Genomic DNA, 12,543 nt, shown 5'->3' on the forward strand with positions numbered 1-12,543 from the left:
TAGTAGTATTAAACAGCATCTTCTGGTTTGTGTGTGTCCTTGCTCGTCAACCTCAAACAAGCATAACCTTGCGCGTTTCATTTTCCAGTAAGTCCAAGTGGCCTGTACCAAACTGAGAATGTGGGCAAATCACCATAATCACACTCTAGCTTTACTTGTTTCGCCTCTGATATTGTATGTCATCTTCAAACAACGAACCAGTACGAAGTGCTGGTTCTGCGTGCGTGCAGCAGGGAGCATCACAGCCAGCAGCCCAGCCTTCTGCAGCAGCAGTACCCTCCTTGGCCCTTGCTAAGGAGCTCCCAGTTGCCGACCCCCTTCCAGAAGGTTCCGGCGGTAACCCATTCCCGTGCTCAATCTCAACGGGTATTTCGAACGTAGAGCCACTGCCCGAAGGTAAGGATCGACTACTAACTCAGTCATTGCTACTAAATTATTATTATTAGATGCGGGGCTTATTCCCTTGCCTTGTTTTCTTGAGATAGTGTTCGCAGGACCCAGTGAAAGAATGTTAGGTGACACACCATCCTGAGATGATGCCGACAGAGCACCAGACCATGCGGAGGACACAAATCTAGCCACATTCTACTTCTACAATTTTTTTTAGGAACAGATATAATTTTATACCTGTTTTCACATCAAGAACCGTAGTAAAAAAAGTTCGCAGCCTTGTGGAGCATTACTGATTTCCACCTTTATGTAGAGAATTAAGATATATGTAGGTGCATTCTAGATTAGATGTATCTTATCTTATCAAGACGTACACATTCCAAACTCCAAAAAGCGTTGCTTTTTTCTCTGATAACTAAATCTTGTAAGAACTACTTTGCCCTGCGTATGAACAATGCGCAAGACTCGCTTTTCTCTTGAGGTGAAAACAGATGTAGGTGCGACACACTTAAAAAGAGAAACGATTTAGACATTGTATGAGTGAAGTAAACATTCAAGAATGCTAGCACTAATCATTTCACATCCCTGAAGTAGAAAAGTAAAATAATTGCTTCTCTAAAATGCTATGCACCAATAGCGCAGACGGGCACGAGCAAACACGTAGGCAAGAATGTTTCCCTTCCAAGTGCTGTCATGTTGTCGTTGCACCAAATAGCTCGTCTCTTCGAGGACGTGTTGGTACACCATCGGGACATGCGTCTAGACCGCTGCAACCACGGTAGCACTCCACATGCACAATGAATTTTCACTCAGTCTGCCATGCCACGCCAACGTTGATCTCTGGCAAAGTGCTTGCCAGCGGGTCGCGGCCGCCGGGCATACACGTGACAGCTCTCTTCTTGAAACGTGATTGGTCGCTTCTTTCAGTCGCTCGAGACGCAGCATAGAAGTTTGACCCGATCCTACTTGCTCCGTTAGAAACGACCGGGTGCTTGGTGCTCCGTTGCTATGACAACTCGTCGTTGCAACATTGTTGGAGTTTGTAAATGTTCTGGCTGCCCCAAAAGCAGATGCGTGAACGGGCCTTTTTTCATCTACGCTCATTGGTTCAAGAAACCTGCATGTGACCACGACTTCAGTTTTTGTCTTTTGACTTGTCAGCTGGCCCATTGCCTTTGTCTGATATGATTATAGCAAGTTGCTCTAATCATACTCCAGGGCCCGTTTGCTCAAAGCGCTAGCCGCGGCTAAAGTTAGCCGCAGTACCTAGGAGAGGGATTTTGAAATCCCGTGACTGGCTCGGTAGGAATGCGGGGAAACATGGCGGCACCCCAGTGAGTAAGCGCCGCTCGCTTTGGAAATAATATATCGTTGTAGCTGCAATATCGGGCGTGTTAGTCAGCAACTAATGGTGCAGGAGGCTTTCAGTTTGCCTTACCTCACTTAAATTGCAAAGCATGAGCAATGACCTCGCCACATTATTTAGATAGTCTTTCGATTCTGGCCATTCCCTAGCCTAAATGAACGCGATAATTGTCGGCACGGCGTCTTTGGAAGGTGGATTGCCTTGTCTCAATCGGCCGGGTATTGATAGCATACAAAAGCAGACAGCACCTCAATAGACCTTTTTCTAAATTTCCCAAGCGCCGAGGTCCATGCTACGAGTGTAGTTACATGCATTGCACGTGCTGGCGTCTGCAGTAGTAATTGTTCTAAAGCAAAAAGTCGAAAACAAATTTTGCCTTGCACGCGCGTTCGTCAAAGCCTTATTATGATTATTTACTTGGAATCTATGGTCCGCGGGCAGGCCGCAGAATTACACTACCAGCGTTCTCGATGCTTGGGCAATTTAGAAAAAGGTCTATTGGAATGCTGTCTGCTTTTGTGTGCCATCAATACCCGGCCGATTGAGTCAAGGCAACCCACTTTCCAAAGACGCTACCATCTCGACAATTACCGCGTTCATTTAGGCTTAGGAAGGCCAAAATCAAGACCATCTAAAAAAATGCGGCGAGGTCATTGCTCATGCTTTGCGATTTAAGTGAGGTAAGGCAAAGCAAAAGCCTCCTGCACCATTCGTTGCTGACTAACGCGCCTGATATTGCAGCTTCAACAACATATTTGTTCCAAAGCGAGCAGCGCTCACTCACCGGGGCACCGTCATGTTTCCCCGCATCCCTACCGAGCCAGTCACGTGATTTAAAAATCCCTCTCCTAGTTACTGCGGCTAACTTTAGCCGCGGTTAGTGCTTCGAGCAAACAGGCCCAGCCTTGCTTGTTTTGTCACTAAAATTTTGTGTCCTTCTTGAACAACAATCCAGCCCCAAGGAGTGGTGCTGTCTCCACCTGTGTGCAGCAGGTAGCTGCAAAGCTGGCAAGTGACGTCTCTTTGGAGATGCCTGAAGAGGCGGTGGAAGACCCATGCACTCAAGACTCCATAAAAGGTGTTAATTTAATTGTTTGGCTGGAGTGTTCAGACCTCGAGGTCTACAAAGGCACTGCAAAATAAATTAGGATTCCCAAAAAGATTGGATCATAGGCAGCTGTGCCATCACAACAAATATTGACTCATGGGACTATGAGCTGCTGCTACACACCAGCATGTGTACTAGGTGGTTGCTGTGATACCGTGAAGGAAATTAAGTATTTAGATTATTATAGCCCTTCATATACATTTTTGAACTAAGGAAATAGCTTAACTCTGCTTAGGACATCGGAAAGAAGTTTGCTTTCTTTATTTGTTAAATGCGATAACATTTCTTTCGACTACCCCCCCCCCCTTCCTGTTATCTCAGTAAAATTATGTAAGTCTTATAACAAAGAATGACTGTGTATGTGCAGGATTAATTAAAGAAGATACAGTATATGCACCAGTCTACACTAGCTCCCAGTTATGAGCTTGATGCTGTACACCTGTGCAATCTGCTACTGGATGGTGTAGATGACAACGTTTCAGCTGCAGTACATAAGTCACGCAGCTGACATGGAGTGAATGCATGACGTATGTATGAGCCCCCTGCATTTCATCACGAAATTACGCGTTTGCAAGTTTGGTCTTAGGGAGCCACCATCTTGCCCAGTGGGGTGCGCTTGGGTGTGGCCATAATCAGATTATGACGCGTCCAAGCGCACCTCAACCGAGCAGGATGACAGTGCCCTGAAGCCGGACTTGCAAACATGCATAGAAGCTCTCCACAGGGGTACCAGTTAAAGCTACCCACTCCTGCTCATACTATTGTCAGTTAGTCTTTGCGAGGGTAAGGTATAGTGTTGGCATGCTTTGCCCTCCATTTGGCACCAGCAAAAATTTAGTGTACTTTGAGCTTACAAGTAAATTCAGATGACACATTATGTGCAGAATAGGGCAACTTCACTCAGCATAAGATTCATGTATCTATCTGTGCTTCCTTTACAGAAATGGAGAAGGATGCCGCTGTCGGCCTAATCATGATGGCTGGGAATCCTGAGGTGTCCAAGCTGCGTGACCTGCAGATGGCCAAAATGCAGCAGGTCATTCTTGATCTGCAAGCAGACAAACAACGTCTCGAAAGGCAGGTTTGCCACCTGCAAGCCAGGCAGCTTAGTCTCAACACTATCCAGGAGCCTAAGAACTGTTTATATTATACTGGGCTGCCTGAGTTTTCAGTTTTTCAGAATTTGTTTAATTTTCTTGAGCTTCGGGCAGCCAAGATGACCTACTGGTTAGGTAACAGAAAGACAGCTGGTGAGACCAAAGACCGCACACGGGAAATGTCTCTGATTGACGAGTTTTTTATGGTCCTCGTGCGGTTAAGGACAGGGATGGCAGGCAAGGAACTGGCCCGCAACTTCAACATTTCTGAAGGGCAGGTAAGCAAGGTGTTTGTTACGTGGATCAAGTTTCTCCAGCGACAGTTAAGGGTACTGTTACAGTTTCCGACAGTTGCTGAGATTCAGCCCAACCTCCCTAATGCCTTCCACAAGTTTTCTAACACGAGGGCTGTCCTTGATGGAACTGAGGTACGTATCCAGAAGCCGTCGTCGTTGCTTGCTCAGAGGCAGACCTTCTCGCCCTACAAACACTACAACACCTACAAAGCGGTTGTTGGATGTACACCCGAAGGGTACATTTGCCATGTTTCACAACTGTGGGGTGGGACTGTGTCAGACAGAATGATAGTTGAGGAGAGTGGGCTCGTGGATCAGTTGGAGTCGGGCGATGCCATCATGGTAGACAAGGGATTCAAATTTAATAGCCTACCACCTGGAGTGCAAGTGCACATTCCGTGTTTCAGGCAGCCGAACGAACCTCAGATGCCGGAGGAAGATGTGGCACACACCCGGCGGGTGGCCAGTGCACGTGTAGTTATTGAACGCGCAATCGGAAGGATTAAGCAATTTCACTTCCTTGATCGACCCTTCCCCATCTCCATGATAGATATTGCAGATGAGGCGTTTCAGGTTTGTTGCTTTTTAAGCAACTTTCGTATGCCACTCAGCCGTGCTGAGTAGCAGCAGGACATATGTGTCGGCTTCAGTGCCAACCTTCAGCTTGATAAACATTTTAGAATAACTTCCTTTTTGTGGTTGAACTCCAGGGTTTTGTTTTTAAATGCAGCACGTCGGAGATGGTTTTGAGGTACTCTAAATGGACCACAGGGTTCCGGAAAAGTTCTCACTTTAGAGCCATCAGTGAGCAGCGAGAACTCATCCGCTCGCGACCACGTGCTGGCGGGCGCCGCGCAAACAATATGGTAAAAGTAGGAAAGTCTCATCCGGGTCCGGCCACACCCGTCTGGCCCTGTCCCCCTCCCCCTCCGGCTTCTGGCGGCTGTTCGCGGTAGCAGAGAGAGCCGACGCTTTTGTGGATCTAGGATAGATGGCGCCACTAAAATTCCGTATAGTAAAAGTTTTGTCGATGATACCAGATTTTTGACGCATTTATATGCATTTTGGAAGTACAACATTTATAGAAAAGTTACCTTTTATCGAGCAGGTATTCGCACAACTTGCTATCTTTCTACAAGACTCCCCATTGACGTCACGCCGCGTGTTTCTCATGGCCGCCGCTCGCGGCTGCAGGTCGGGGAATACGTATTCTAAGTTTTGCCTCGCTAGTACGTGGCGGAATCGCAACACTTCGACGAAAGGAGGTGTGTTTTCTGTCATTTGTGACAAGGTGAACAATATCAAAAGCAGAAGATGCCAATTCTTTCAACGTTAAAATCGTTGCACAGCTCCTTTAATATTAATGTAATAGAAGGTTGTTTCTCGTGCACCAACGACTTCGGTTTTGGAATAATACCCTGGAACAGTAACACAATGCATCTCGCCCCTCTTTTCACTATTTGTCTCGTGCCCTTAAAGGGATACTACAACGAAATTTCGGCGCTCATTTTTTGGTCTATATGTGTTCAAAAAAGCAGCATCACATCGAACATACCAATATCTTGTTAAAAAAGTCATGAAAAGAAATTTAAAACGAATTAAACGATTAACAAAGAGCACCTGGTGGATGTCGCTAACGCCTCGCTTGTAATGCCCGTCTAGGAACCTTGACAGCTAGTGACGGAGGTTGTCTCGTCTCCGGCCACTACGAGAGAAGAGGGGCAGGAGGAACTCCCCTCTTCCCGAGAATGCCTTTTGTGTGTCGCAGAAGTCGCTATTGTCCCCCTACAAGATTATAGAAGATTAACCCGTCACTCAAAATTCGTACAAAAGCAGCCGCTTCGGTGGCTGGAACGACTAGGCCATCCTCTCGACGTCAGTCTCGCCGTAGCTCTGCTCGTCTTGAGACGACCTACGTCACGATTGCGTTGGATGTCACGTGTTCTCCGCTCGGCCTTCTCCGAGCGCTTGCCAGAGTGCGCCGTTTATAACGAAAAATACAGCCACCAGGCTCAAAATACAAACGTGCCATTGTCATTTACGGATATTGTGGATCATATTCAACCTATTTTTGAACACGACGGGAATATTTCAAATTTCGTTGAAGTATCCCTTTAACTCTCACTGGGGGACATCCCCTTTAGATGAGAGAAATTTTGCAGTACGACCGCTAGCATATGGTCTCTAACGTGCATCATGCAGTAGTAATAACACTAACGCATCCTGGTTTGATGCTCATAAAAATTAACGGGGGTGGTAATCGTACCTAGGATCCCTGGGCTTTGTGACTAGAGCTTTCGCTTTACATGCTTTGTGCTGTGACATGCTATGCTCCATTTCACAATAACTTGGCGAACTATGGAGGCTGCGGCCCCCATGATCCAATAAGAGCGTCGGAGCAAGTCACATGATAAGACTCCATGGTTGAGGCCTCCGAGGCGTCGTTTTTGGGGGCACCGAGATGTCGCCAAAGAGTTGTTCAATGTTTCATTTCTTTCTTTTTTGTGCTAACTGAACTTGAGTGATTCAGACCGACACGCTGTTTACAAACAAGCCCGCCTTTGCCCACACCAGGTGTGGGCACTGCGCATGCGCAGAAACCGAATTTGGGAGGAGTGAAGCGTCTGCGCATGCGCTGTGCCGCCGACAGCGCCACCGCAGTTGCATGACGTCAGAGCCGCGTGTCGGTCTATAAAAAAATTAATGAAAAAAATATTGACAAATTTTAATGATATTTAAACCGAAAAAGAAATGCGACATTTGTATTCAGTTCAATCTTTTTTCCTTCTTGTAGTGCCGTGGCCGTTGGTGATTGCAGCCGTGTAATCAGCCGCTTGCAGGGCCACTATGGTCGAAAACGGAACCAAAATAAATTACTGGTACCGCTTTAGTGGCACAACTCTCGGCCTGCAGACAACAGCCAGTTCCTTGGTGCAGTGACACACACGCTTCCGCTATGTGGTTTTATGTGCCTCGCTCCGACGCTCTTATTGGGTCGCGGAAGCTGTAAGCTCCACAGTTCGCCAAGTTACTATGAAACAGAGTAGCACACTTGGTCACCGTTCCCCCCTAGTGCCTGCCATGATTGTCCTTAATCACATTTGGCTGTGATCCGCAATTGGCATGCGAGTTTAGATTAGATATATCAAAGTATTAGATGTCCTCATTTCATTATTTCATGTGTGTGGTCTTTAGTCTCAATGTCTAATGGGCTGTGCATTTTTTGTATGATTATACATCTTGCCAGTGTGTTTTAGGAGTGCAACAATTATTATGACTATAGCTGCTTTTTACAGTGTCGATCTAAAACTCACTATCTTCCTTATGCAGTTCGGGCTATTGCTGCCTCATAGTTAGTGTGTTGAGTTCGGTCATATTGTGCATCAATTTTTACTTAAATCTGCTATGTGGGAAGTACATGAATAGATAACGTCAATTATCTGCTGTGCATCACTGTTCACATTTATGATTCTAGTAACTTTGTACAGCGTTATCTAGAACTTGCTCTTTGGCTTTAGTTTAGTATGCAGTTTGGGTGATTACTGCCTCGGAGTCTTTGTGTTCAGCTGGGTTATGTCCAGAGTTTCCTTATTTGAAAAACTCTCATGCACCAATCTTTGGTGTTTGAATATATTGCTTGGGAAGTACATGAGTAGCTAGTGTGAATTCTCTGTTGTGCATCAATAGCGAGATTAAAGTTTGAATAAGCCAACGAAGTTTTGGCTACTTCGGGTCTTTTTCCCTGCAAAGTCGATTGTAATGTTAATGACTTTGACACGCTACCTCAACAAATCATGTGTTAATACAAGTTGGAGCTAGAAAATCTTTTTTTTTTTGTTGTTTTTTACTCTGAACAGTCTAAGAAGGAATTAGCTCTGCTTGTTTATAGGCAAATGGTTTTCTATTTATTGTAATAAACTGTAAAAATGTAAACCACCACACCCTGTGTCCTGTTTTTCTGCAGAAACACCATTCTCAAAGACACGGGAGTGGCTACAAAAGCACTGCCCCTGACAAGCATATTTATTTGGCTCTGAAAAGAGCCGTTGTGACTTGGAGAAGCCTCGGGCTTCATGCAGGCGCTCCTTCACTCCAGCCTACGCAGCTTCTTTTTCAGTCCGGGACCGTCCTCCACCACATAAAACCCTTTGCAGAACTTCTTGAAGGAGACGTACTGGCCGCGAGCTATCAGGGCTCTTCGACGCCTCACACGGCCTGTTACCACTTCTGGGAAGAGGGCATGCTTGGCGAAGTAGATAAGCCCTGGCAGCAGTGCTCCATCAACGAACTTCTTGTCGAAGGCGATGGTCTCGACGTGCGTCGAATTGGCAACAGTCGTGTTGTTAGTCCAAAAAACAAAATCGCACCACTGGTGTCCGGTCACTGCCATCTGCCCTTGCACCTGGTAGAAGTAGGCGTGAGTCTTCTTCAGTCGTACCACGCCATCCACAACTTCGCAGCAGAACTTCTTGTCCTTGCATGCCTCCATTGGTGTTAGCGCAATCTTCGAAGCCGGACACTTCACCTCCAAAAGGCCCTCTTCGTTGTCCTTCCTCACGATGCGGTCGGGCGATGCTGCAATGAAGCTGCACTCTGGATGAATGTGCAGCCCAGTCTCGCGGATCTCGACGGGAGTGTCGAATGCTGCCATGAGTGATGCATAGGCTGAGACTGCGGTACCCTCGTGCGTCCTCCCATAGCGCATGGCCTCACTTGAGGCATCTGGGCTCGGGTACAAAATACCCTTGACCAGGTACTCGGGCTTGACACACTTGAGGACAGCAGAGAAGACTGATGCCGTAATCCTGCCCTGCCGCTCTTTGTGCCACCTTGAATTATTGGCTTGACCGATGGTGGACCGGGTCACTTGTTCCCTCTCTTCCTCCGTCAATGTTGGAAGGGACTCCATGTGTTTTGCAACAACGTCCCGGGCATTCTCACTCCACAAATCTTCATCATCTTGGATGGGGAGCACTGGTGCCGCTGGTCCAAGTTGCTGTACACCACTGTACAGAAGCCACTGGAGGCCCGGTGTAGACACACTGAGGGCATCTCGCAGTTGCTGAATCTCCTCAGCCGAAGCAACACCAACATTCTCACAAGGGTCAAAAGAGCGTCGTTTCTTCTGCTTCACCGGCCTGTTGATCAGGTACTTGTGGAACGTGATGTCTGCAAGTGGCACCAGGGGAGCAGGCTTCTTGGCTGCAAAGAGAAATTTTGTCAGTTCAGTTCTAAAATAAGCCACATCTAGGTTTTCCATCTTGTAATCATGTTAATAGCTTATCATCCAAGCTGCTTTATGTAGAAAATGTAGAGTTTCACTTTCATGAAAACGAACACAAAAAGCATTGGCTGTTTGGTTCCACATTTATTCTAGCAATGGAGGTGAGCTTGGCTAAATAATTAAGACAGCTTGGACGTTGGTCTTATTCTCCAATATATTAGGTACGAAGTAATAACATATTTCTGAGCAAAAGATTCCTATGGAGCCTCTTTAAGGGCCGTAGTGTACACACCTTCAGCAGGCACAATCCGGGTGCAGGGTATGTCGGTGCAGCTCGTCGAGCAGGCGTTGCAGCTCTCTTCGGCATAGAGCAGCAGTGCTGCAATATGTTGGCAGGACTGGCTTTTCCTGGAAAATCGAGGCAGTCAACCAAGACCAAATTAGCGGGATTATAGCTGCACGCGTAGCAGCTCTTGGTTGCCTTCGTTGTACACAGGCTGTCGGTGCATGATGGAGACATGCATCTTTTACACTACCTAAGCCAAGGAGCAAGCACTGCGAGCATGAGCGATAAACCACATGAGTTTGCTGCTATACTCTTTTTCACCTTGTGTTGTACCGCAGGAAAGGCTATACGCGCGAGCTCCTTGCTCTATGGCACATCTCGGCGGCACAAGCTCGCGTGCACCGAGGGCAACTGCCAACGCTATGAGCTCGCGCTTCTAGCCGTCGCTGCGATACAACATAAGGTGAAACGGAGCATAGCACGATGGGGTTTGTCTTGGCCAATGTAACTCGCGTGTATTCGATGAAATGAGCCTGGGCGAACCGGGTATCGCTTCCCAGGTTTCAAGGAGTGACCGATCTCGCTGCTTACGCGTTGGGGATAGCGTGAGCGGAACGCAATTAGCCTTGCTTATAATAGGTTTGCGCATGACTTTTAACGCATGTATAAGCAAAATATCGCTCACCCAGCAACACAGCTGCAAGTGCCGCCGATGACGCTCCCGGTGCCTCTGGCGAACCACGCCGAGACGGTGTACAGCGCCTTCTTCATTGACGGCAGGCAGACGCCCCGGACGAGACCGATCCGGGAATCGTCCGATGTGTTCCATCGGACGTTCCGGACGTAGCCTTCTTCTTTGAAGGCCCATCCCCGGTGAGCTTGTCGGAGCGAGTCCGTCTTGCGGTGAAGGTACCGCCACACTTCATCTTGCGAGAGGTTGGCGAACGGCGGAGCGTTCTCAGTCCAGCCGTCGGGTGGGAACGGGAACGGGATGCTGCCGTCCTCGGCCATCCTCAACAGTTGCCGAAAGGTAGCCGAGCTACGAATACTAGGCGGAAAAGTGGCTTGCAAGAACAGTGGACCTCGCAACGTGTACAATTCAAGCCTAATGGCGGGCGTGTTTTCATACGAAGAACGCCTCGAACCCAGTTTTCGCTAGTTCGGACGTCTCCCAACAGGTAGCGCCACTTCTGCGGAAAAAGGTGGATTAGGTTCTTCTCAGCATTTTGTCTTGTGTCAGAGTATCTGACTTTTTACTTCTACATTAAATAACACCCTCTGCTTTGCATAAATATTTAAGTTTGGCGCAGTATGGCCATGTCGCTGTTGCGCCAGAAAGCCCCTAATCAATCAATCAATGATCTTCCTGTCGTCGGGGGTACTGCGGCGTTGGGGCGTCTCTTCGAGGCGGCGCCGTGATTTGGCGGGAAGCTTGCGGCGGTCGTCGGGCCATGGCGGCGTAGCTCAACATTGGTTCCTCCGGTGCCACCGTGGTGACGGGAACCTCTGGTTGGAGCGCCCGATGCATTTCTTCTCGGACAGCCTCGGCGATGGAAATGTTTGGCGGACGGCCGGTGGTTGGCAGCACTTCGCAGTTCCTCCCGGACGGCCTCCCGGATAAACTCGCGGATGTCCGTACCAGGCGCGTTTTCGCCGCTAAGCAGCGCGGTTGCAGTGACGCTTGGCTGCCGCTGGTAATGGGAAGCGCGCGCTTGGAGGGCGCGCTCGATGTTTGTCGCCTCGGTGACGAAGGCGTCGACGGTTGCCGGCGGGTTTTGGACGAGGTTTTCGAAGATGTCGTTTCTCACGCCGCGCATGAGGATTCGCAGCTTCTTCTCTTCAGTAGCCCGAGGGTCGGCGCGGGCGCTCAGGCGCAGAACGTCCTCTACGAAGCCGGTGACGCTCTCGTTGGTGCCCTGGGTCCTGGTTCGCAGTAGGTCTTCGGCTCTCTCTCGGCGGTGGTGGTTGACGAATGTAGCCTTCAGATTGGTCTTGAAAACGTCCCACGACGTCAAAGAGGACTCATGGTTCTCGTAAATCTGCTTGGCGGTCTCCTCAAGCGAAAAGTAGACGTTGTGCAGGCGCTGCTCGTCAGTCCAGCCATTGTGGCGGGCAACGCGTTCATACTGGTCAATCCAGTCTTCGACGTCTTCGTGCAGTTCACCGTGGAAGGGGGAAGCCGTCCGCGGTGCGACGGGGATGTAGATGACGGGAGAAGCGGCGGGGGCTTGCGACTGGTTGGCCATCGTTGTCTTCTTCGGCTTGGGTTTGTCCAGCAGCAAACCGTACTCAGGATTCTCTTCCTTGGTGCGGCGGCTGGTCCGAGTTTCAGGTTCCGCGGTGAGTGGTCTTCTCACCGAGCCGGGAATCGGACTTACACTGCGGGCCCTTGGAGGGGAGCGTTGCACGGGCATGCGGTACCCCGCACCTCCACCAAAATGTCACGGGTGGTGACCAAAAAAACAATAAATAAACAGAAAGAAATAAACGTTTAATGTGGCGAACTTGTGCCAAAAATGAAAGGGGTACAAAAGAAAACAGCAGAGCGTCGCGGGCGTCGATGTCGGCGAAACCGCAGGATCGAGCGCAGGGACGAGACTGGCTCGACAAGGTCACGAGCGGCGTCTTATCTAGAGTGAGTCACTATCTCGAAGATTCGGCGGAGAAGGTTCGAGCGTAGCGCGCTCGGAGCGAGAATGAACACGCACTTTCTAGAACAACATAAGCAGGGATAAACGACGGAAGTTATGTCCGGAGCAAAATAAACAAGAAGTTC

At 48.7% G+C, this 12,543-nt stretch overlaps 2 protein-coding genes across 2 annotated transcripts; one reads left to right on the top strand and one right to left on the bottom strand.

The window, feature by feature from the left end:
• Nucleotides 1-2,776: 2,776 nt before the first annotated feature.
• Nucleotides 2,777-4,889, top strand: LOC115308294. Its single transcript, XM_029966164.2, has 2 exons — nt 2,777-2,834; nt 3,806-4,889. The coding sequence occupies exons 1-2, from the start codon at nt 2,786-2,788 to the stop codon at nt 4,879-4,881; spliced, it is 1,125 nt and encodes a 374-aa protein (XP_029822024.2). The 5' UTR covers nt 2,777-2,785; the 3' UTR covers nt 4,882-4,889.
• A 3,384-nt stretch (nt 4,890-8,273) lies between these two features.
• On the bottom strand, nt 8,274-10,798 carry LOC115308293. Its single transcript, XM_029966163.4, has 3 exons — nt 10,453-10,798; nt 9,774-9,889; nt 8,274-9,459 (listed from the first exon to the last, which is right to left on the bottom strand). The coding sequence occupies exons 1-3, from the start codon at nt 10,776-10,778 to the stop codon at nt 8,345-8,347; spliced, it is 1,557 nt and encodes a 518-aa protein (XP_029822023.2). The 5' UTR covers nt 10,779-10,798; the 3' UTR covers nt 8,274-8,344.
• Nucleotides 10,799-12,543: the final 1,745 nt, after the last annotated feature.

The sequence above is a fragment of the Ixodes scapularis genome, unplaced genomic scaffold (genome assembly GCF_016920785.2).
Source record: "Ixodes scapularis isolate PalLabHiFi unplaced genomic scaffold, ASM1692078v2 PGA_scaffold28__5_contigs__length_5199819, whole genome shotgun sequence".
Lineage (NCBI taxonomy): Eukaryota > Metazoa > Arthropoda > Arachnida > Ixodida > Ixodidae > Ixodes > Ixodes scapularis.